Below are 22,133 nucleotides of genomic sequence, written 5' to 3'. Positions count from 1 at the left end.
TGTATGGCCTGTACTACAGGAGGGATGGTCCATGTCCTGACACCCCAATTCCACACTCACCAGGCAACCTTCTGATGCAGTTTCCTGGGCTATTAGATACTGAAGATGGGGTTCTCCATCCAAAAAGGGCTTCTCTTTTCCTACCCCCAGTAAATCTGTGCATCAACATTCTGGCAAATATATATATTCACCTTGTGTAATGTTGGCAAATGTCAACTTGCCCCTCAAGGGCTAAGCAACTCAGCAACTTGCCCCTCAAAGGCTGAGCAACTCAGCACACTGAGAGTATATGGTTTTCACTTCGGCTGGTGGTGACTAAACCACTCTTCACCTTGGAGAAGTCCTGGCAACAAGTAACCTGGCTGCCAGGTAGATCTAACACTAATTCGCCACACCTTTGGTAAGTCATTGGCATCAGTTTCCCCATCTGCCAAGAGGAGTGGCCAGAGTGACCATATTCTTGATCCTTTGCAATTATGACAGTGCTTTTCTCCCACCATGGAGAGGGGGAAAGGGAAGGCTGACAGGGAACCCACCTGGGACAGACGGGTGATGGGGATGGAGGTTATGAGATCAAATTGCCATACAGGTTCACTCAGGGAGCATGGGACGGATCTGTGATGTCTAATTCTCGCTATATCTGGCAATATTTTCTAAAAAGCAAAGCACCTAGGTTATGTTGAAAGAACGCTGGGAGTAAGAACAGAAAATTAAAGAAATCTTTCAAAACACTAATAGTATAAGAATCTTCTACACCCCCAGTTTGCCATGAAGGTTTGTATTTCTTACTCCTCTGAGCTCCACAAGGCTGTGAGGTGGCCTCATTCCTCCGTGTTACAGCCAAAAACACTGAAGCCAGAGGTAGTTAGAGTGGGTTCAGGACAGAGCCTGGCACTGACGAAGACAGGGAGGAGCAGGTGTGCCCAATGGTGGAGCCTCTAGCCTACCCAGAGATGATACTCCACACATGGTTAATAACTCCTAGAGATAAGAGATTAAAAGACATGGCCTTTCTGGGTTAAATATGTTAATATATGTTAAAATATAAATATGAAGATAATTTATACCTTACTCTAAATGATAATGATATGAGAACTTCTTACATAAAAAGAAAAAGAATTATAGAAAGAATCAGAAAACAAAATCCAACACTTTGCTGTTTATAAGCTATACAGCAAAGCACATACACAAATTTTAAAAATAAAATGCTGAACTAAATAAACTCATGCAAATGCAAAGTGAAAAAAGCCAGGGTCTTCAATTATGATATCTGAAAAAGAGAAATTTCAGCTAGAAGCCTTAAGAAAGGCAAGGAGGGTACTAAAAGGCACAATTTTTCAATATATTACTGTTCAATATATATGTTCCAAATATCATGGTACTTAGTGATACCCTGCCTACTTCTCAAAAAGGATTGGAGAGAACTGTACATCTAATATTACAAGGACATACATAAAATAGAAACAAAGTGAAACAGAAATAGGTAGGGTAAGAAACACATCAGACCATGATTTGACCAGGCCAATGAGTGTTCTTAACTATTTTGGGGTCACAGAGCCTTTCCAAAATGTCGTGAATGCTACAGATACCCCACCCCACGCCCAGCCCCAAGCAATTCATTCATGTACATAACCACACAGCTTTGTTTGATCCCTCTACACAACCTCCAAAATAGATCTGCATGCTCATGGACTCCTAGGCAATCTGCAGACCCCAGGTTAAGAACTTGTAAAGTAAGCAACAGAGAAGGTGTGAATTTGAATACAGTAATTTAAAAACTGAGTTCACAAATAGAAGTGATAGAGTAAAAATACATTTCTTGAGAGTACACAAATGCTTTATAAAAATGGATCATATATTCAGGCCCAGAGAAGTTCTATGGACACTTAGAAATGTTGACACCACAGTACAGTAAGATGACAGCAATGACCTATGCATTCATTACGTGGAAATATAAAAAATAACACTTGGGCCAAAAGGAGATTCCTAGTAACAAAAAATAGCACATGTCAAAGTGACAGAGGACAGAAAAAGCTCTGAGAAAAAAGTCGTAGACCAAAGTAACTACTTTTACTAGAAACATTAAAAATACAATTAACTGTATCTAAATAATTAATCTTAGAAATGTAAAGTATTAAGTCAAAAAAAAAGAGAGAGAGATGGAATACATACAGTTGGACAAAACAATTCAATTAGTAAACAAAACCAAGAGTTGGAGCTTTACAAGACTCAACGTCTGTCATAAGAAGAAAAAAAGTAAGACAACCAAACAAAAATGACAAGTAAATTCAAGGGCGATTAAAATATTACCAGGATGTTCTATTACACTGTTCAAGAACCTAAATAAAATGAAGGATTTGAAAACACATAAAACAGTGAAGAAATGTGAAAAGAAAGGACTAGGTTCTGCTCACGCTTTGAAAAGTACCTGGTCTTACCATAGTTCTGTGAGGACCCGTCAACTATTCAGAAAGGGGGTCTCATTCCCCACGTTCCATAAATTGTTGAAAGGAGGGAGGAGAGGGTGGGGGGAGGAGGAGGACAAAGTGCATATTCCAAAATGCAAGAACCGCATAAAACAGTGGAGAGAAGCTGGGAGTGGAGAGAGCGTCTGGGCGGGTGGCCAGGAACTCCCTGTGGTTTGTTCAGAAGGGGCAAACCAGGTTGGCTGAAATGGGGGCTTATGTGCAGAAAAGCCCCTGCAGGTTGGTTTTAAGGAGAGTGGTGACATGTGCAAAGAGATGCTTTAAGAAAATCGATTTGGCTGGGGTGTGCAGAGGCACACGGAAAGAGACAGCAAAGGTAGGACCCAGATGACTGCCCAATAAGGAGAGGCCGAGGCCAGGCCCAGGTAAGGCCAAATAGGGGATGGCCGAGGAGGTAGATCTAGGGGAGGGGTCTGCTGTCCCACCCACGCTGAACAGGCGTCTTGATTCTCTCTGCACTCATGGTAAATGACTGAAGACCCTCAGCACAGGCCACCTGCAGGAGACAGCCAGGGGCCACCCAGTCAGGCCAGTCTAGCTAGTGGTACAGCAGGTTCTAGGGGACCTGACCAACTGGCGGTGCTATGTTTCACACACTCCTTCAAGGAGAAGAGCTGGACAGGAGCAACTGCTGTTCTCCAGGCTGGGACTCCCACTGTGATCCCCCAGCTGGAGACCAGTCCTCTGAAAATTCCTAGCCTGCCAAGTCCCACTTACTAACAACTATGACTTGCTCATTTTTATTCATCAAAACTATACATAACTGCCAAGCCAACCCCTTGATTAGCTGAAATAGCCAGCATTACCATGATGGGGTTATGGGATTCCAGCCATCAACTTTTGGAAAACTTCAAAATAGCTCAGACTGCCTCTGAGGAGCCTGGGGGAAAGTAGCACCAAAGAGATCCCAGTGGCCAAATGAAGGCCTGAGCACCTGGGACACTTACCAACTAGCCAGACACAGCACTGCCTGAGCCCATTCCTGGGGGATGGGAGGCATGGGGACTGAGACAGAACTGCCACCTTCAAGCTCTGCTCATGGCAAGCAGGCCTGACACTTGGGTGATGCTAGCGTTGCACGGATGCCCAGCAGAGGGCTCACACCCTGGCCGGAATGTCCTAATCACCTGGGGAGCTTTAAAAACACACCCCTGTCTGAGCCCCCTCTGGGGATGCCGACTGAGTTGGTCTTGGCAGGACACAGGCGATGGTACTTCTGGAACAATACCCAGGGAGAGGACAGCCCGAAGCATGGGACACAGGCCACACAGACCATGCTGCTGCTAGGGGGAGGTTCAGGATGGCATCTGGGAAGGGTCCCTGTCTGGGACAAGGCCCAGGGTGCAGGCTGGAGGGAGTGAAGGAAAGCCTAAGCTCTGGTTTAATGGGAGGGCCTGCTGTGAGCCCGGCCACCTGGAAAACAGACAGGGTTGCCTTTGAGATCTCTGAGTGGGACAAGGGTCACACTGGGTCTCCACCCACCTTCAACTGCCAGTCGCCAAAGCACTTTCATGGGTGGTTTCATGGCGAACAGGAGCCTTGGAGCCTCAGAGGTACGTGGCCAGGTCCCACCATCCGCATCTCACAGATAGGGAAACCGAGCCTTGGAGCCTCCTCAAGGCCACTGGAATAGGAGGGGCAGAACTGGGACCTCTGACTGAATCACCCTGCTTCCTATGTCCCCCAGCACTGGAAGCCAGACCAGACACGGGCCCTGCTGACAACCAAGGCATACCATGGTCTTGGGGGCCCTGGGTCTTATAGAGGGGTTATCACTGGAGGGCACTAATTCCTTGTGCCAGGCTGAGTCCAAGGCAGTGTCAAACATCCTCTGGCCCATGGAATGAAACCTCAACCCTCTTGTGAAAGAGCCACCTGCCAAAGACCAACCTCACTCTAATCCAGAACAGAGATTAAAACACCACACCAGGGACTTGCCACCCTCTCCCTCAACCCCAGAACGAATGCTTCCAGACCCTCCCTTTCTTCTGTAGCCTGTTTCGGTTGTCCCCACCAATGCCCAAGCCAGGTGAAAGATTCCATTTTGCTGCTAATGTATCTACTTTTGGATTCATCTTCCTTCAGCTGATTTGGACTATGAGCAGAGTTCTGTCTTCTAAAAGTGCCAAACTGCAACCTGATGTTAAAAGAGTTCACCTGACATTCTTGTGTGTTTAACTCAACTTTCTCCCTCTGGCGTTCATTCTTCTGAATTTTGGCAAAGGTGAAGAGACGGCAAAATTCAGTCTCCTGGGCTTGGGAGTCAAACATGAACAATCGAAGGCCAGCTCTCTTTTTTGGGCAGGCCTCCATTTTAGCAGCTTTCCTATTAGTTTACCCTCCCTTCCACTCCGTAAACCTGCTGAGTGTGGGGCACCCAGCTGGCCAAGAGGGGGCCTTGCTGCTAGTGTGGATGGCCAGGAGCACCTAGGTTGACACATTTCTTTTTGGCCCTGGGATCAGGGGGGTGGGTGGGGTCTCAGAGACAAAGCTATGGGGTGTGGGCTCCATCTGGGAAAGGGTTTCGAGCTTTGGTGTGAGCTCTTCTTTCTAGAGCTTCTCCCCAGCATGGATTTTCTGGTGCCGAATAAGGTGTGAGCTTCCCCTGAAGGACTTGCCGCATTTGTTACACTCATAGGGCTTCTCTCTGGTGTGGGTTTTATAGTGCTCGATCAGGGCTGACCTGTGCCGGAAGGCCTTGCCGCACTCGTTGCACGTGTAGGGTTTCTTCCCTGTGTGGATTCTCTGGTGCTGAATCAGTGCCGAGCTGTGGCAGAAGGCCTTCCCACACTGGCCGCACTCATAGGGCTTCTCCCCAGTGTGGATGCGCTGGTGCTCAATGAGGGATGAGCTCTGGCTGAAGGCCTTACCACACTTATGGCATTTGTAGGGTTTCTCGCCAGTGTGCGTCTTCCGATGCTCAATGAGGTTGGAGCTCTGGCTGAAGGCCTTCCCGCACTCTTCACATTTGTAAGGTTTCTTCCCCGTGTGAATCCGCTGGTGCCGAATCAGGTGGGACCTATGACAGAAGGCTTTCCCGCAGAGCTCACACTCGTGAGGCTTCTTCAGGGTGTGGATTTTGCGGTGCTGGCTCAGGCCGGAACTCTGGTTGAAGGATTTCCCGCATTCCTTACACTGATAAGGTTTCTCACCCGTGTGAATGCGTTCGTGTTTTCGGAGACTTGAGCTCCGGCTGAAATCTTTCCCACATTCCCTACACTCGTATGGTCTCTTCCCAGTGTGGGTTTTCTGGTGTTGCGTGAGGGCTGAACTCTGGCGAAAGGCTTTTCCGCATTCCCGGCATTCGTAGGGCTTCTCCCCCGTGTGGATTATCTGATGTCTGAGAAGGTGCGAGCTCTGGCTGAAGGCCTTCCCGCACTCACAACACTCGTAGGGCTTCTCCCCGGTGTGAATCACCAGGTGCCGGAGAAGGTGGGAGCTCTGGCTGAAGGCCTTCCCACATTCCCGACACGCGTAGGGTTTTGCTGGCGGCGCAGTTCTGTGAGGTTCGTTAGGTCCTGCGTGCACCCTGCTCACCTGTTCACAGTCACGTCTACTGGGTTCTTCTCCACTGTGGATTATCTGACACATACTAAGGTCTGATTTCTGGAGGAAGGTTTGGCCGAAAAGGTCATTGTCCTGGGGTCTGTGTACCAGGGGGGTACTCTGATGCTGAACAGGGCTTGAGCACAGACTAAAATTGCCCTCATAATCGTCATGTTCCTCGTCCTGCTCCCCAAGAGGGATCTCCTTATAAATAACAGCCATTTGCTCTAAGCCTCTTTCCTGAAGAAAAGGGTCCCCCAGGTCCTCCTCTGGGAAAAGTTCTTGCTGCATCTCTAATCCGTCCTCAAACACAAAGGTCTCACCAAGCTTGGCTGCTGGGGGAACCTCCATTGTGAATCTAGTATCACCCCCAATGACTGTATTTCTTAAAAGATGGTCTTCTTAAGGACACGCTTACTGTTCTCGTCACCTGGGAAGAAACCAAGGGACACTGTCAAGTCTGCAAATCTGAAAAGAAACCAAGGGACATTGTCAAGTCTGAAAATCAAGTACCTAGTAAGTGCCTCCTTCCTGTGTCATATTCTATCGTGGACATAACAAAATAAGTAGAAGATACAAGTTTGTCCTTGAGATGATCCCCACTGAATTAGCAAACAGTTTGATTTATCAGAAACAACTACAGGGGTGCCTGAGTGGCTCAGTTGTTGAGCGTCCAACTTCGGCTCAGATCATGATCTCACAGTTTGTGAGTTAGAGCCCCGCATCGGGCTTGCTGCTGTCAGTATAGAGCCCACTTTGGATCCTCTGTCCCTGTCTCTCTCTCTCTCTGCCCCTCCCCCACTCACAATCTATCTCTCTCTCTCTCTCTCTCTCTCAAAAAAAAAATACAAAATTAAAAAAAAACTACAAAAAAGACAGAATCAAGTGCCACATTGTAGTGTCTGGAATCGAAAGGCTGAGGTTGTTCTGAAAGGCGGACTAGAATAGGAAGTAGAGCCATTGTGGAAAAGGGGCAAGATTCTAGCTACTGGAGGATGTTGGGGGTAGGGGGTTCTGAGGAAGGGCACAGACTTCCCTCCTACACTAGGTTGGCTGCACCCCCTCCAGCTAGGAGCCTAAGCCACAACACTGGGAGTCAGCCTAGACTTCTCTCTCACCCCATATGTCTAGTCTGTCCATTTCCTGAAGCTTTATTAAGAGGTCTCTGCCTGTCTGTCAGGTCACAGCTCAGGCCTCAGTGCAACTCCCCAGGAGTATTTCATTACTGACCACCTACCTCCAGCTTCTACTCCCTCTCTCTGGTAGTTCTCTACACCGACACCAGTGTCAAATCCCCAAACACAGGCCTGATCGTCTGTCTCGGGATCTTATAGCAGCTCAAATCCTTCACAAAGCCCTTCACACCTGGCCCTTCCAGCACCATCTGTAGCCTCTCCTTCCACATACTCTTAGTTGCTGTTTTCTCCTCCTCCTCTTCTTTTTTTTTTAAATGTTTATTTATCTTTGAGAGACACAGAGAGAGAAACAGAGCATGAGCGAGGAGGAACAGAGAGAGAGGGAGACACAGAATCTGAAACAGGCTCCAGGCTCTGAGCTGTCAGCACAGAGCCTGATGCGGGGCTCGAACTCATGAGCCGCAAGAACATGACCTGAGCCGAAGTCAGACACTTAACTGACTGAGCCACCCAGGCTCCTGCTGCTTCCTCCTCCTCACTGATCCTGCTCCCTTCTCACACTGCCACTGGCTCATCTTCCCAGACTCAGTCCAAATGTCTTTACTCACCCTACAACTCTCACAATCTCAGCACATCCCCTGAGTGGCCCATGGAGCTCAGTGCACATGTCTCTCACAACACCCATGGCCGTGGATGGCAAACATCTGCCATCAGGACTCTCGCCACCACTGCCTGAGAGCTCCCTGAGGGCAAGGTACTGTGCTCTTTCATTTTGGAATCGCCAGCGCCCCCAGCACAACAGGACAAGCTCCACACACATTTGTTGAATAAATACATGACTGAATGGAGGGAAAGCCATCTGTTTTTGTGCTAGAACTGATGGTCACACTTTTTGGGGGGGAGGGAGCAAAGAATTCTTTTTTTTTTTTTTTTAATTTTTTTTTCAACGTTTTATTTATTTTTGGGACAGAGAGAGACAGAGCATGAACGGGGGAGGGGCAGAGAGAGAGGGAGACACAGAATCGGAAACAGGCTCCAGGCTCTGAGCCATCAGCCCAGAGCCCGACGCGGGGCTCGAACTCCCGGACCGCGAGATCGTGACCTGGCTGAAGTCGGACGCTTAACCGACTGCGCCACCCAGGCGCCCCAAGAATTCTTTATTTAAATAAATTGTATGGGAGATACCAATAAAGAAAGAAAAACAATGATTCCGATCAACAGGGGTTGTTTCCATAGGGACTGCCCATTTGGCACCCCCCATCCCACTATGGTGGCCTCTGAGGGAGCCCCTCAGGATCCCCTTCCGAAATTGCTGTGCAAGCTAAAGGGAAACTCCCCAGGTACCAGGATAATGATAACAGCTCATGTTTACTGAGCATCTACTATGTGCTAGGCACCACTAGATCTTCTACAGGCACATTTGCATTTAACCCTCATCAACTCTATACCCAGGTATCATTAACGGTACACTGAAGTGTGGAGAATGAGCTGCTCAAAAGACATGCCATGCTAAATTAATCAGCATAGTCACGATGGAACTCATTTCTATTTGGAAACTTTTGTTTTGTTTTAAATGAATTTCCAGGGGGTAAAAAAGCCCGGTGTAAAAAGAAGCACAGAACTGAAGGATTCTCAAAAATTCTTTGACCACTTAACTCCCCTCCCCCTCCTCTTCAGGAACCATAATCTCCAGTCCTTCAGGCTCTCTAAATCCACCTCATCAGGTCAAACAACCCAACAATTTCACCCAGGTTCTCCTCTTTTAGTCCACCCTTCCCTGTCTAGCTTAGACTCTATCGTGGATCTAACAACTATGGACTCTGACCAGCATCACGTTCCTCACCTCTTTGCCCTGCTGTAACCAGCTGCCAACTACCAACCTCCTCCATCAATTCCTCCTAAGATGTTAAATGTTGCCAAAGAAAATCATACGACTGTGTACTGCACTGAGACAGATTTCAAGTTTCCAGTTTCAGCAGGGTCTTCAGCTGTCACATCCAATGACCTCCTTATGGCCAATCCCTCTCTTCTCAGACTTCACTTTCCCACCCCTTTTGGCAATGCTCACCAATAGCTCCTTTCTCAAAACCCTTCATTTCAGAAGTTGCAAATTGGCAGCCTGGGGATCCTGCCACAGACGCGTTTTGCTTGGCTCGCAAAGAGTTGAACTTTTCCTTTTTGTTTGACTTAGCTGCCAATACTGAAAACTCAGTAAGTTTCAGGCTTTCTCTTGAAAACCTGGGAGATGTGATAATACAGGTCCACCCCTTCATTAAACCCACCTTGCCTACTACCTGAACACCTCAAGGTTTTGAACCACCCACCCCACTCCCACCCCCTGCTTTATTCCCTTCGTTTCTGAAAGTTTTCCCCCTAGTTTTAATGCTTTCTGGTTATTTTTTTCTTGGGTATCTGTGATTGCAACTCTTCCTCCACCCACTTGTTAAATCCTGGTGTTTCTAAAGTTCCCTCCTTAGGGGTTTTCCATTCCCATTACGGACCACCTATACGCTGACGTTCCCACTCTGTTTAGAAAGTTGGCAATCCTTTAACTGTCCTCAACAATGTTTTAAATATTTTTGGGCCAAAGATCCAAAGGTCTGGGACCCCATCTTCCCACCTCTCTCAGGGTCTTCTTCGGCTCCTCTTCATCTGTCACCCTATGCTTCAGGGAGCCCCCAGGGCCTGGGCACTGGGGATACCCTCGGACCGGTCAGGGTTTCCTGGTTGGAGGCCCTCGAGCGGCCGCGGACACGCACACGCCACGCGAGCGGCGACGCTGGAGCCCCTACATGCTTCCCGCCGATGGGGGACGCCCACACCCGGGGCCACCGGAGGGGCAGGTGGTCACACTGGCTGACGCGGAGCCACTCACCTGGGTCGGGGCGGGGCCGCTCACCTGGGCCGGGGCGGGGCCGCGGGCGGGCGGGGCGGGGCCGTACCTGAGCTGCTCCAACCCGCGGCCGACCCGGCCTCACTCCGTGGCGGCTGCTGACGCTGAGCCCGCGGCGGCCCGAGCGCCCGGAGCCCCGCCCCCGCCCGCGGGCACTTCCGGGACCGCTCTAGGCCACGCGGAGGTCCTCGCGTCTCGGTGGTCCCGCCGCGCCTGTAGTCCTCCGCTTAGCCGCTCTGGCTCGGGGCACAAGGTCTGGGAATGGTCCCGGGTCCGTTCTCAAAGCGCTTCCTGGTCGTGGGGGAAACAGCTGGGCAGGCGTTGGCGGGAGTGAAGAAGAGGAAACTGAGACCGGGAGGGGCAGGCCGGCCTAAAGCCACAGGCCGAGGGTCGAGTTCCGGCTGCACTTGCCCTGGGGGTGGGGGCAAGCCAGAGGACACTGGGGCGGCTAGGGTTTTCTGGAGAAGGGAAGGTGTTCCCAAAGCTGTGGAGCCCGTCACCCCGCACAGGCCCAGGGGGCCTGTTTGATTCACCCTCCCTAAGTAGCCTTGGTCTTGATTGCCCAGCCGGTATCAATAGAGACTGAGATATGGAGAAGTGACCCAGTGAGGACCCAGGAGGCTGGGAGTGTGGGCGGGACTCTCTCTGTTCCCTGGAGACCCCCAACTCCAGTACATCTGAGGGATGAATGACCTCCGGACATAAGGCGCCTGTTGGGGGAACCAGGATGGAAGAGGAGTATGTGCCTGAACCCCACCCGCCCAACCCATACCCAGACGCTCAGCTCCGCTTCTGATAAGAATTGCCCCTCTACCCAGTGCTCCCTGTTGGGCTCAGTTGCTCAGGTAAGGCCTTCCCTGCCTGTGGGAGAGCCTGGAGTGGGGAGAGGGGCATAGCCCCTATCACTGGAGACCAGTGGAACACATGTTCCTGACAGGAGAGATGCTGCCCACCTGTGTTCAGTACCGTCTGACCTGGTCCACAGGTGCCTCTGAGTACCCTCCCCACACACACACCCCTGCCTCCCTGCCCGGTCAGGGAGTAGGCAGGAGCTCCCCTCCGCCCTCCAAGCTAACAGCCTGGGCTCCATGAGAACCCAGTCCAGTCACCCCTTGAGCGTTGGACCACAACCTGCCATGCGGAACTAGGAGCAGCAAGGGCTGGTTCCTTTTTCTCTTTCTCCAGTTCCTCAGGTAACAGGAAGCCCAGGCCACCAGTCTGAGTCCCCTGGGGGCCAGTGGAGAGGCTGGGCCCGCCTCAAGAGTCTCAGGTGCTTCCTCTTCTGTAACAATCCCCTGTATCCCTACCCCCACACTCCCAGTCATTCTTTCAGCAGGGATCTCATGGTTCTCAGAATAGTTAATTGTTCACGTTTAATATTACTAACCCATCTTACAGAGGAGGAAAATCAAGATTCAGAGAAAGTTAGGGGCCCAAGGTCAGGGTGCAGATGTGAGAGGCAGTCAAGAGGCGCTCATCCCACAGTCCACTCCTAGGATATGTAACCCACAGAGCAGTAATAATCTGCATCATCCTCAGGCTGCACAGGGCTGATGGTCAGAATGCAGGCGTTGTGGGCGGCGTCCGTGGCTGCTGAGAAGCGGTCAGGGATGTCAGGGGGCCGGTGGTAGTCCTCCTCTGAGCGGTAGTAGAGGAGGTGTCGGGGGGCACTGCCTGCCCGTTGCTGATACCAAGACACGCCGTACTCCCCAATGATGGCATGGCGGGGGCTGAGAATGCAGGAGAGTTGGGCCACTTGACCTGGGAAGACAAGCAGTGCATCCGGCTGGGCCAAGCCTGGTTGAAAGACAGAGAGAGAGAGAGACACCTATGGGCCCAGGCCTGACATGGGCTCCTTTTTTTCCTGCCCCAACCTTGTGAAGGCTCCACGGAGACTGACTCCCAAAAGGCCCATAGCCCAGTGCCATGGATTCGAGGTTGGATGGGGCACAGAGTTGGTGACTGTTAAATCCTCATTGGTGGTATGTTCCCAAGGATCTGTGTTCAGTTGAGCGCCTAGAGTTCAGAGGGTGGGACTGGTGGCCTCTGGGTCCTTCTGCTGCCCACCCCCATTCCTTGCCCTGCAGACCCCTACCCCTCAGTCACACTGGCTCTTCCAAACCCTGGCTATGGATTAACCACCACCAGGAAGCCTCCTGGGCTGTCCCACCCATCGACTCAACCTCAGACAACTGGCTGCTGGGAATCTTCTCAAGGATAGGTTGTCCCTGAGGCCCTGTAGGGTAGCTTCCCCTGTGAAAAACTAAAAAGACCCCAAAGAATCCGAATCCAAAGGGATCCTAACAATCTCGTCATTCACAAATGGGGAAACTGAGGCCCATACAGATATGTGACTTGCCCCAGGTCTAGGGCAGAGCCATCTATAGCCAGTTCTCCCCTCCACCTTAATGCCTTTTCTAGAACCCTCCCACTGCCCACATTGACTTGTTTCCTTGCAGGGGCCTTCTGGAGCCAGTTCCACCCCACCCCACCCCAGGTGAGCCAGGCCTAGGGAGAGCTCACCTGACAGGAGGGCCCCAGTCAGAAGAAGGGCCAGATGCCAGCAGGCCATGGCCAGAGGCAAGGAGGCAGACAGGAGTTGTTCTGTTGGGAGTGTTCCAGGTGCTTCAGAGCACAGGCAGGGGAAGCCCCTGGACCATGACAAGGCATGCAAATCAGCCCATTAACTGGGGGTGGGGACTTGGGGGTATAGTAGCTGGAGCCCAACAGCTGGCCCTATCTTCCCAGATGTCTTTGGGGTCCTGGCCCACAGGGACTTCCGAGGAGCCTGGAAATCTACACATATGCCCGTATGTGTGTTATAGCAGGTAGATCCTTTTTTATTGAGGTGTAACTCACATGAGGTAAAGTTCACAGATTTTAAGTGTATGGCTTGATGACTATACCATTCTCCTGTTATTAGACATTTGGGTGCTTTCCAGTCTTTAGCTATTACAACTAAAACCGCTGTGAACATCCCTGTCAATGTGTTTGGTGCACCTGTGCTCTCATTTCTTCTGGTAGACACCTGGGGCTGGAGTTGCCTGGTGATAGGGAACATGTACATTTCACTTTAGTAGATTACATAAGTGTTCCCAACATGGTTGTACCAATCTGCACTGCCACCAGCAGGTAGGAGAGTTCCAGGGACATCCTTGCCAGCACTTGACATGGTCAGTCCCTTTAATTTGCCAGACAGAGGGGAGCTGACTTCCCAAATTGGTATTCAAACTTGAATCTCAGAACCTCCTCGTCTTCATGAATTCAGGCAAGTTCCTTGCCCTCTCTGTGGCTCAGTTTCCTCATTAGGAAAATGAAGATGAGTATAGTGCAAGCCCAAAGGTTGGGAAGAAGCAGACGGGATTTATTTGCTCAGTGCCGGGGACGGTGTGTCTATTAATCATGCCTTGCATTTTCTGTGTTCTGATGCTTTGACATTTGGGGCCTTGCTGACCTTGGAGGGACTCACTGACCCTCTCAGAGCTAGCCAGTTCCTGAAATAATGCAGGCACTTATCAGATGCAAACCAATCCAGAGCCCACACCCGCAACCACCTCCTCTATGGCTCTCATACCGTGGGGCAATATCATCCTGCCTTAGTCACCCAGGGCCAGGTACCTGACATCCAGGGAAAGTCCCTATGCCCCAGAGCCCTGAAATTATTCAAACTAGCCAATCTGGAGCCTGCTTACCCTTCCTCCTCTGTTCTTAGCCTCAGAAACCACCAGTAAAGACTCCCCCTCTCCCTCTGCCTGCTGACTTACTGGGTGTTTCCCCATGTGTTCCCCTCTGGTGCGGCATGCCCCCTCCTTTAGAGATCTGCAGGGAACAAACTATCTTCTCAATGGCAACCTCCTGGTCTGCTGGCCTTGCCATACCTAAATAATAAAAGTAATTAGAACAGTGCACTCTTATTAACTCAAAGACTAGAGAGTTCCCTTGGGGGAACTTTACCTCCAATGGGCCCCATCCCATTCCTAACAACTCCTCAGGGCATCTCTAAGACACTCAACATCTGATTCCTCCTTGGTCGCACTGAAGATGAACTCTTGGGACAACCATGATGGTTGTTGGAATTGAGGCTCCCGGGCTCGGAGTGGCCATTCTTCTGGAATCTGGTTGCAGCCACTCCTGAGCTATGTTCTGCAGGACACAAGTCCCAGAGATAGTGCTGTCCCGAGAAGAAAGTGTCCTGTGTTTAAATAGTTTCGGGGGAAACACTACCTGTTTCTACAGTACTGAATGTGTACTTTCTGCATGCTGAGACCAAGGTAATGTTTTTTTGTTTTTTTTGTTTTAATTTTTTTTTAACGTTTTTATTTATTTTTGAGACAGGCAGAGACAGAGCATGAACAGGGAGGGTCAGAGAGAGGGAGACACAGAATCTGAAACAGGCTCCAGGCTCTGAGCTGTCAGCACAGAGCCCGACGCGGGTCTCGAACTCACGGACCGCGAGATCATGACCTGAGCCGAAGTTGGCCGCCTAACCGACTGAGCCACCCAGGCGCCCCTCAAGGTAATATGTTTTAAAGGGTGCCTGGCTGGCTCAGTTGGTAGAACATGCAACTCTTGACCTCAGGGTTGTGACTTCAAGCCCTGCATTGGGCGTGGAGCCTACTAAATAAACAAAGTGTTACCACATTTAATCCTCACAAGGACTTTGCTGAGTCATGTTCTTAACCCCCTTTCTACAGGTGGAAGCACTGAGCTGAGTGCTGAAACAGAGGCAGAGTGTGGTGCTGGGGGAGCCGCATGGAGGATCCAGTCCTCCTCTTGCCTCAATGGCCCAGAGGGCAGGACAAACAGCCTAATCACTGTGGGGGAAGGGGGGAGAAGGCATTTCTAAAACCTTGGGGAAAAGGGAGCTGGCACAGGATGGGAGCCTGCTCCAGACACCTACCTGGCATCCTGGCTGAAGGGGTCTGGTAGAGGCTCATGGAGAAGGGGCAGGAGACAGAAACGAAGAGGTAGAGACAGAGGGAAAGGCTCTAGGGGGAAGAAGGAAAGAAGATGATAGAGAAAATGAGAGAAAAAGTTAAAGGATGGGCACGGATTGGCGCAGAAACACAAAAACCTATCTGCACAAAAATGTCTGTACTGGCTTTAAGCCTAATGGCAAAAAACTGGAAACAATCCAAACAATAGGTGAGTGGATCAACAAACTGTGGCACATCTAGACAATGGGACCTTTCTCAGCAATAAGAAGGAATGAGCCATTGATACACACAACAACCTGAGTGAATCTCATGCTAAGTGAAAGAAGCCAGACTCAAAAGGCTCCATGCTCTATGATTTGTTGTATACAATTCTGGAAAAGGCAGGGGCGGAACACAGAGCAGTGGCTGCCAGGGGCCGGCATTGACTACAACGGGGCATAAAGGAATTTTGGGGGTGAGGGAAATGATCTGCCTCCCCAGTGTGGTGGTGGCTCTATGCAATTTGTCAGATTTTTGTCACTTTAAGTGAATTTTACTGTAAATCATATCTCAATAAACTTGATGGAACAAGGAGAGAAGGAAAGAGAGAGGAGGCTGAAGGTGTGGAGGAAAGCAGAGAGGGAAAGGAGAGCAAAGACAGCACAGGGAAGAGGGCCTTGAGAAGGTAGGCGAGAGCAAGGTTGGTGAGGATGCCAGGCTTTGGCCATGGCCGCAGCTCATAGTTGGGAGTTTTCCCAGGGACAGGGTCCTCTCCCACTTTCAGCCTGCGAGCTCTGTCTGTACTGGTGGGGAGATGTGGTCTTGGGCCATCCGTGGACTACAAGGCTTGAGCCCACACTCTAGCCCTGCCTTAGGGAGTGCCCATACTCCAGCCCCAGATCCTGTTACCAGGATACTGTGGGGAAGGCATTTGCTGCCTAGACGACTTGGCAGCTCCCACTGCCATGGAGACCAGATTGGAAGCTGGGAGGGCCTCAGTCTGCTTTCCGGCTGCTCTGACCCAGAAAGCTGCTCTGACCCAGCAAGCAGGAGGAAGAGGAGGCCAGGCGTCCTGAACTAGCTGCAGGGACCCCTCTAGGCTGGTGGAGTCCAGCTCCAACGGTGGCCAAGCAAGAACCTAAGCCTGGATCCACCCACCCATTCCCAAACACGTATGCACGTTTCCTGGCAGGGCCCCACCCAGAATAGATCTCAGCCCCAGATCCTTCCTTAGTCAGGAAGTTGGAGGTTAGGGGATTGAAGCCCACACATCTGTCTACTGTCCCCTGCAGAGGCATGTTTATCACAGTGATGTTTGGAGGTAAGCGGGATCCCCTGTCCTGAGACAGGTAGGGGGAGAGTACATTCAGAGGCTTGCTTTCCTCCGCCCTAGGGGAGGGTGGGGAGGCAGTGTGAGGAAGGGGGGTGCACTTGGGTAAGGGGATGGGGGGTTTAGGGAAACAGCTCTATGAGAAGACAGAGCAAATGCTTGGAGTCCCTTGAGGGGAAACGCTGGTGGCTGGGTTGTGGGAAATTCCAGTGGGCTCCTCTAGGAGAACACCCACCACAACACCACAGGGCATGTTGTTAAATTACACAGTCTCTAATTCAGTCAGTTGTCTTCAAGCTTCAGGGCACATTAGGCACCTAAAGCTCTAGCCACACTTAAAGATTTCCGGACTTCTGGTGGCAGGTGGGGCTGGGGTAGGAGAATGGGGGGGTCTGGTGCTGGAGAGAAGTCCTGTGTAGAGGCGGCGCTGGAGTGGGAGGGAGGAACCCAATGCAGGAGGCATGAGCTATGTGCCCTGGTCACTGACATCTCAGAAGATGGGTGGAGGAGGGTACAGTCTTAATCTTGGAGACCTGTTCCCTCCTCGGGTTACAGAAGAGATGAAAGCGAGACAGATGGTCCCAGACTGGGAGAAGCAGAGGGTCCCATTCACTCACCTCTGCCCTGTCCCTACAGCTGGCTGCTGGGAGCTGGTGAACACTTGGTGCAGCCTGGTGACACTCACTGCCCACTTGAGGCAGAGGGGGCAGGTGCCCCCAGATGGTGAGGGGGCATGGAGGGGTGCTGGGGAGGAGGGGCCAAGGGTCCCCAGGCAGAGGTACCAGCCCCTGCCTTGCCTTCCTCCCTGCCCTCCCAGCGACCATTGCCCTCCTGGCTGAGGATGGGCACCTGGTGAGCCTGGATGAGGGGGCTTCCCAGGCCCCTTCCATGGGCAGCCCCCTGCTGCAGGAGCGTGGGACCTATGTCCTTGTGCAGATCATCAGTAAGTGGGGCCCAAGATTTCCCCTTGGAGTTATGTTGGGATGTGAGAGGGGGACAGCAGTCTGAGACCACCCAAGGCCCGGGCCAGCCCCCCACTTTGGCCAGGACCTAGCCTTGACCCTTCCCATCCAATGCCTTGTTGACCCCAGCCAGGGCCAGCAAATAGGTCGAGTGAGAGGTGAAGGTGGGAACCACCAGGCCAGTCAGGAATCGGTCTTACTCCCTCCACAGAGGGGGAGGATGGGGCGCCCACCCGCTACGAGTCCCTACTGGAGAACCTGGATGACCAGTGTCCAGAGCTCGCAGGTGAGTCTCACGCTACAGCCCCAGGGGGAGGGTGCGCCTTCTCCCCAGCTCCCATAGGTAGGGCTTCTTGGGCCTTCCAGAGGAGCTTCGCTGCCTGTCAGGCCTACAACCCACAAGTGATGGCCGGAGGAGGCGCACGAGCACTCGGCGTGACCACCAGGAGCAAGGCCCCCTTTCAAAGCCACGAAGGAAGGGCTCCCTGCCATCCAGGACCCGTTAGCTGGGGCCAGGAGCCAGGTAAGGAGGAGACATAGACACCTGGAGGAATGCTCACACCCAGAAGTCCCAGGGAACAGACTTATGTGTGCTGAGAGGTAGACCCCAAACCCTCCTCCCCCAGAAAACCCCATACGCAGAAGTACATACAAGCTAGAACACAGTGCACCAAGAGACATTCCCACCACTCCACTGGGATATAAACGCCCAAGGGCAGGAACATCCTCAGTGCCCCCAGAGATATCGAATAGGGCCTGGCACACAGTAGGTGCTCAACACAGAGCTGGTGAACTCAAGGAAGGCAGTAGCACAGAGCACATGATAGTGAGGTCTGCCCTGGGATCGAAGGGCCTGCTTCTCTGTTTCAGCAGGCCCTGTGACCTGGCACATCACAGCCAAGTGGCTGAGCTGGACTCAGATCCAAGGGGGTTGGCCATGACCTCTGCCATGTGTGATCAGGCCCAAACAGATAGCAGCCCAGTGGCATTCTTCTTGCAGAATCTGGAATTACTGAGAAGCTGCCATCAGCAAGAGGGGCAAGGTCACAGACCGGACGTGAGGCCACCAAGGGGGGGCCCCTAAGACATGGGTGCAGAGAAGGGGATCCAAAGGTGTGGGGGCAAGCAACCCTGACAGGGGGAGACAACAGGTTTATCCAGGGATTCCAGCACCTAGAGTCAGGTGCCCTTGGGGTCCCTGCTAACGACTCATCCCTATTTGGATTGTCAAGGTCATCAAATTACAACAGGGCTCCTCCCCCTCCCACACCCAGGATGCTGGCATAAAGTGAAACATTCCACCCCTCCGTTGGACATCCATCCATGCCCCCTGACCCCACCCCAGCAGATAAACTAAATGAGAGGGCACACAGCAGGCTATGGTCTAAAATAAACTCTTTTAATTGCACATTTGCGTCTCCGGTCATCTGTGGGGTGAGAAACCCCCTCCTCACTTCCAACCCCAGCTACATGGGTACAATCTGACATAGTGGTCTGGCTGTTGGTGAAGGGGTGAAGGTGGGTGCAGGGTTGGCTCATGGATCTGCACCGGTCTACACCAGTCTCTTCAGGGCAGCGAGCTCAGACCTGTGGAGGGAGGGGTGGCACAGGCTCAGGGTCAGCCTGCAGGTTCAGGAAGAGGGACTGCCCCTCCCACTCCTGCCCCAGTCAGGAGCTGCTCACCGTGGTTGTACTTGCACTGCTTCAGGGCCTCACTGAAGCCCTCACACAGGGACAGGTCACTCTGAGTGGTGGAGCAGTCCAGGAACTGCTTGATCTCGTAGGCGCAGGGCCCCATCTGCAGGGGCTGGGGGTCAGTGCGGATGGGGGCCTAGGGTATGGCACAGGAGGCAGCAATGTCAGCTCCAGGTTGCCACCCAGAAGTGGGTTCCAAAGCTGGGGGCTGCCTGCCCCTCCCCACACCCCCAGCCCAGGTGCCCCTGGGATCCCTGGCAGCCTACCCTGTCTACACTCAGCTGTTCCCTCTGTGAAACAGAAGGAGCCCACAGCCCTGTCAAACCCACTCAGCCGATGCTAGTGCTGGTATAGACGGCATTTCCCAATTGCCTCATAATGGGCTCACTGGGCATGTAGGGCCTGAGAGGTGGGAGAAGGCTCTGGAAAAGCATGGCGTTGTGCTTGTACTCTTGGAGTATAAGCCCCACCTGCACAAGTACCAGTAGCTTCCAGCCTCAGCCATACTGATCTTCATGACCCCTGACCCTGCCACTAAGCTGCATGTGGCTCAGGACTGGTGGGGCACCCAGTAGGGGATAAGCCAATAGGAAACAGGCCCAGAGTCGCTGGCTACCCCTTGCCCTTGGGATGCAAGGTCTACAGGGCAGAACCTGGGAACAGGGAGAGCAGGGACTCAGAACTTCAACATCCCCCCCCTCCACTAGGTTGGGTTACCTTGGGCCAGTCTCTGAACCGCTAAGGACTTTGGCTTTTCCATTTTTAAAGTGCTGGTGTATCCCTGGGAGTCTAGGGACCTTGGCCTCAGGGAAGGGACTAGGAGAGCCTGCCTGTGAGTGACAGGAGGCCAACAGCAGAGGAATAAGACCCTTCTTGGGAAAAGTCCTGGGCCTGAGGCAGCTCTGAACACGCCACAGCACTCCTTCATAGACATTCCAGCAGCTCCTTACTATGTGGCCTTGAGAGAAGCGGGCCTCAGTTTCTCCTGAGCCCGCAGCTCACCTGCTGAGTGGCAGGCTGGGCAGGCTCTGAGCTCCCTCCGCTGAAGGCTCCGGTCAGGGCGCTACCCACGACGTGTCCCACAGCCGAGCCCACAGCCACGCCAGCGGCAGTGGACGCCATCTGCGCCATCAGGCCGGGCTGGCCTGACGGGGTGGGGGCCGGTGCAGCAGCAGACGGCGGCGGGTGCGCTGGCGGGTGAACTGAGGGCGCGGCGGTGCGGCTGCGTGTGGGGGGAGACGTAGAGTCAATCCCAGCCGGACCCCGGAACTGGGACCCCAAGGGCCTTCGACTCCCGGGCACGAACCCTCCCCTCCTCCCCCTAGAGGGTGGGCGACCACAGTCTTAGACACGTGGTTGCAGCACCCCGCCCCTCCCCCCACCAAGATGGCGTAGCAGTCGCCAAGGTCACACTATTACGCCCTGGTGGGGGAGTGCCCCCGCTTTCCTAGCCCTCTCCCCACCCGGCCCCTGTCCTGCTCACACCTGGCTGGCCGGGCGGCCGCGCTGCGGCTTCCCCGGGGCATGGTGATGACGGTGGGACTCGGCCAAGCGCAGTCAGAGACGACAGTGGCAGCGGTTCTGTCTCGGGACGAATGTGGCGCCGCTAAACTCAGCTGGCGCCAGGGGGCGGGGCCTAGGGGACACGCCCCCAAAGGGAGTAGCCGGGCCTGGGGCCGCTCTCACCTTCGCGCGGGTCTCCGAGACCTGTCCCTTCAAGCATCACCTCGTTTCAGCGTCCTTCTTAGCTGGAAATGTTACCCTGCTTCCTCCTTGCGCCTGGCCCGAGCTGTGTGGGCCCTGGGGACACGAACCAACGCTGCAAAGTGACGAGGGCTTACGCCGGGGCGACGGGCAAAGTCCCGTCAGAAACTATCGCGGAGCGCTGGGAGTGGAGTTGGTTCGTGTCCGAGCGCCAGGGGAGAACTTGACAGGGGGGCGACCGGTTGAAACCAGCAAGGTGGGGGGCACGGGGCGCCAGGCCAGGCTCTGGTCCCCCTCCCACGGACTGGGTTTACTGACTACGACTTGATGTCAGGGTCGCGGGGAAGAAATTCCCGAAGGAAAGCCCAGCGCGACCCATCCCCAGAACCTCCGCCAGGGGGCGTCCGGAGCCCTTCTTCGACTCCATCCTGCCCTAAATGAGCCACAACCCTGGCCAGTCTTGGGCAGCACCATCTTGGGGTGGGATGAAACCCCCCATGCGGCCAAGCACCCTGCCTGACACCCTACCCTGCATCACGGATGCAGCGCCGGACACTGACAGTGTTTAGCGACATACTAGCAGCATGCCCATTCCAAAGGCCCTCTGGGTGCCCAGAGGCGTTGGCCGCGGGTTTGAATACTGTGGCCTCGCGATTCTACCACCTTGGTTTCAGGACAAGGGAAGGGCCGAGGCGCGGATTTAGGACGCTTCCCAGCCCTTCAGGAGCTTGAGGTTTATAGGTTTTTTTTCTGAGTGATTTTGCAGTAATCACATATGACCCTTGGGCGGGAAGGAGCTCTAATTTCTTTACCCTCCCCTATCACTGTCCCGTGTGCCAGTGGGGGGCCCTGTAGCACCGGGATTGTAGGGAAGATGAAATCATCCCAAGTTAAAGTGAGTCACTTTAAAGGAACAGATTGCTCACACTCCAGGTAGTAAAGATAGCTGATGCCTTGTTTCTCCTCTCCTGGCCCTCTAGGAGTCTCTGTGGAGCCTTCCTGGAGAGGCAGAGAGGGCTCCCTGGACCCGAACCTGGAGGGAGGGGTTGAGTCAGCCTGATCGCCCTCTTCTCCCTGTTGGCCTCCTTCCCTTCTTACGCCCTGGCTGGGTGCCCACAGCCTCACTTTGCAGCCTCTCAGGACCCTGCCTGATAGGATGGGAGCCACTGCTTGGGTTTTGGCTCTGCGGGGTTGCCCACGATGGAGCAGATTGCCTTCGTGAAGTGGTGAGGCACCTGGTCACGAGTGGAGGATCCCTTCCAGCATATGGACATCACCCTCTCCTTTGATTTTCACCTCCTCTCTCTCAGGTCTCAGAAACCTGGCCCCTAGGGCCCTTGTGGAGTGTGTTAGTCTCTTGAGCCACAAGTGTCCCCACTCAGAGACTGGCTCCCTGCCTGCCTCAGTCTACCGATAGCATCCTCCTTCCTGACCCCTCCACTTGCCTGCTGGTATGGGAAAGCCT

The 22,133-nt window shown here is 53.1% G+C and overlaps 4 protein-coding genes across 7 annotated transcripts; 1 reads left to right on the top strand and 3 right to left on the bottom strand.

Annotated features, from left to right (window-relative positions):
* Nucleotides 1–1,752: 1,752 nt before the first annotated feature.
* On the bottom strand, nt 1,753–10,154 carry ZNF70 (zinc finger protein 70). Of its 2 annotated transcripts, none has more exons than XM_030336972.1 (2): nt 10,044–10,154; nt 1,753–6,462 (listed from the first exon to the last, which is right to left on the bottom strand). In XM_030336972.1, exon 2 carries the CDS (start codon nt 6,381–6,383, stop codon nt 5,037–5,039), a length of 1,347 nt encoding a protein of 448 aa, XP_030192832.1. In that variant the 5' UTR covers nt 6,384–6,462; nt 10,044–10,154; the 3' UTR covers nt 1,753–5,036. The 2 variants fall into 2 exon arrangements, with proteins under 2 accessions (XP_030192832.1, XP_030192831.1); XM_030336971.1 differs by lacking the exon at nt 10,044–10,154 and adding an exon at nt 9,789–9,907.
* Nucleotides 10,155–11,415: 1,261 nt separating this feature from the next.
* Nucleotides 11,416–15,042, bottom strand: VPREB3 (V-set pre-B cell surrogate light chain 3). Of its 3 annotated transcripts, none has more exons than XM_030336389.1 (2): nt 14,962–15,042; nt 11,416–11,858 (listed from the first exon to the last, which is right to left on the bottom strand). In XM_030336389.1, the coding sequence occupies exons 1-2, from the start codon at nt 14,996–14,998 to the stop codon at nt 11,554–11,556; spliced, it is 342 nt and encodes a 113-aa protein (XP_030192249.1). In that variant the 5' UTR covers nt 14,999–15,042; the 3' UTR covers nt 11,416–11,553. The 3 variants fall into 3 exon arrangements, with proteins under 3 accessions (XP_030192249.1, XP_030192250.1, XP_030192248.1); XM_030336390.1 differs by lacking the exon at nt 14,962–15,042 and adding an exon at nt 12,585–12,692 and having other exon boundaries at nt 11,416–11,822; XM_030336388.1 differs by lacking the exon at nt 14,962–15,042 and adding an exon at nt 12,585–12,689.
* A 1,231-nt stretch (nt 15,043–16,273) lies between these two features.
* Nucleotides 16,274–18,244, top strand: CD3H22orf15 (chromosome D3 C22orf15 homolog). The gene is made up of 5 exons (XM_032595452.1): nt 16,274–16,298; nt 16,944–17,030; nt 17,125–17,259; nt 17,475–17,555; nt 18,231–18,244. The coding sequence occupies exons 1-5, from the start codon at nt 16,274–16,276 to the stop codon at nt 18,242–18,244; spliced, it is 342 nt and encodes a 113-aa protein (XP_032451343.1).
* Nucleotides 18,245–18,647: 403 nt separating this feature from the next.
* On the bottom strand, nt 18,648–20,586 carry CHCHD10 (coiled-coil-helix-coiled-coil-helix domain containing 10). The gene is made up of 4 exons (XM_030292230.1): nt 20,450–20,586; nt 19,967–20,186; nt 18,953–19,100; nt 18,648–18,856 (listed from the first exon to the last, which is right to left on the bottom strand). The coding sequence occupies exons 1-4, from the start codon at nt 20,488–20,490 to the stop codon at nt 18,837–18,839; spliced, it is 429 nt and encodes a 142-aa protein (XP_030148090.1). The 5' UTR covers nt 20,491–20,586; the 3' UTR covers nt 18,648–18,836.
* Between the last annotated feature and the right edge of the window lie 1,547 nt (nt 20,587–22,133).

Source organism: Lynx canadensis, chromosome D3, assembly GCF_007474595.2.
Source record: "Lynx canadensis isolate LIC74 chromosome D3, mLynCan4.pri.v2, whole genome shotgun sequence".
In the NCBI taxonomy this organism is placed as follows: Eukaryota; Metazoa; Chordata; class Mammalia; order Carnivora; family Felidae; genus Lynx; species Lynx canadensis.
The sequence above is the reverse complement of the archived record's forward strand: the minus strand, read 5'-3'. Positions and strand labels throughout refer to the sequence as shown.

Bases quoted from the DNA above. Each gene is read 5' to 3' on its own strand.
- ZNF70 (XM_030336972.1), bottom strand. From the start codon at position 6,383: ATGGAGGTTCCCCCAGCAGCCAAGCTTGGTGAGACCTTTGTGTTTGAG.
- VPREB3 (XM_030336388.1), bottom strand. From the start codon at position 12,633: ATGGCCTGCTGGCATCTGGCCCTTCTTCTGACTGGGGCCCTCCTGTCA. The intron at 11,859-12,584 runs GTGAGCTCTCCC...TCTTTCAACCAG, and splicing joins GACTGGGGCCCTCCTGTCAG to GCTTGGCCCAGCCGGATGCA.
- CD3H22orf15 (XM_032595452.1), top strand. From the start codon at position 16,274: ATGTTTATCACAGTGATGTTTGGAG. The intron at 17,031-17,124 runs GTGAGGGGGCAT...CTGCCCTCCCAG, and splicing joins GGGGCAGGTGCCCCCAGATG to CGACCATTGCCCTCCTGGCT. The intron at 17,260-17,474 runs GCCCAAGATTTC...GTCTTACTCCCT, and splicing joins GCAGATCATCAGTAAGTGGG to CCACAGAGGGGGAGGATGGG.
- CHCHD10 (XM_030292230.1), bottom strand. From the start codon at position 20,490: ATGCCCCGGGGAAGCCGCAGCGCGGCCGCCCGGCCAGCCAG. The intron at 19,101-19,966 runs GTGAGCTGCGGG...GCCATACCCTAG, and splicing joins CCCAGCCTGCCACTCAGCAG to GCCCCCATCCGCACTGACCC. The intron at 18,857-18,952 runs GTGAGCAGCTCC...CTCCCTCCACAG, and splicing joins GCAGTGCAAGTACAACCACG to GTCTGAGCTCGCTGCCCTGA.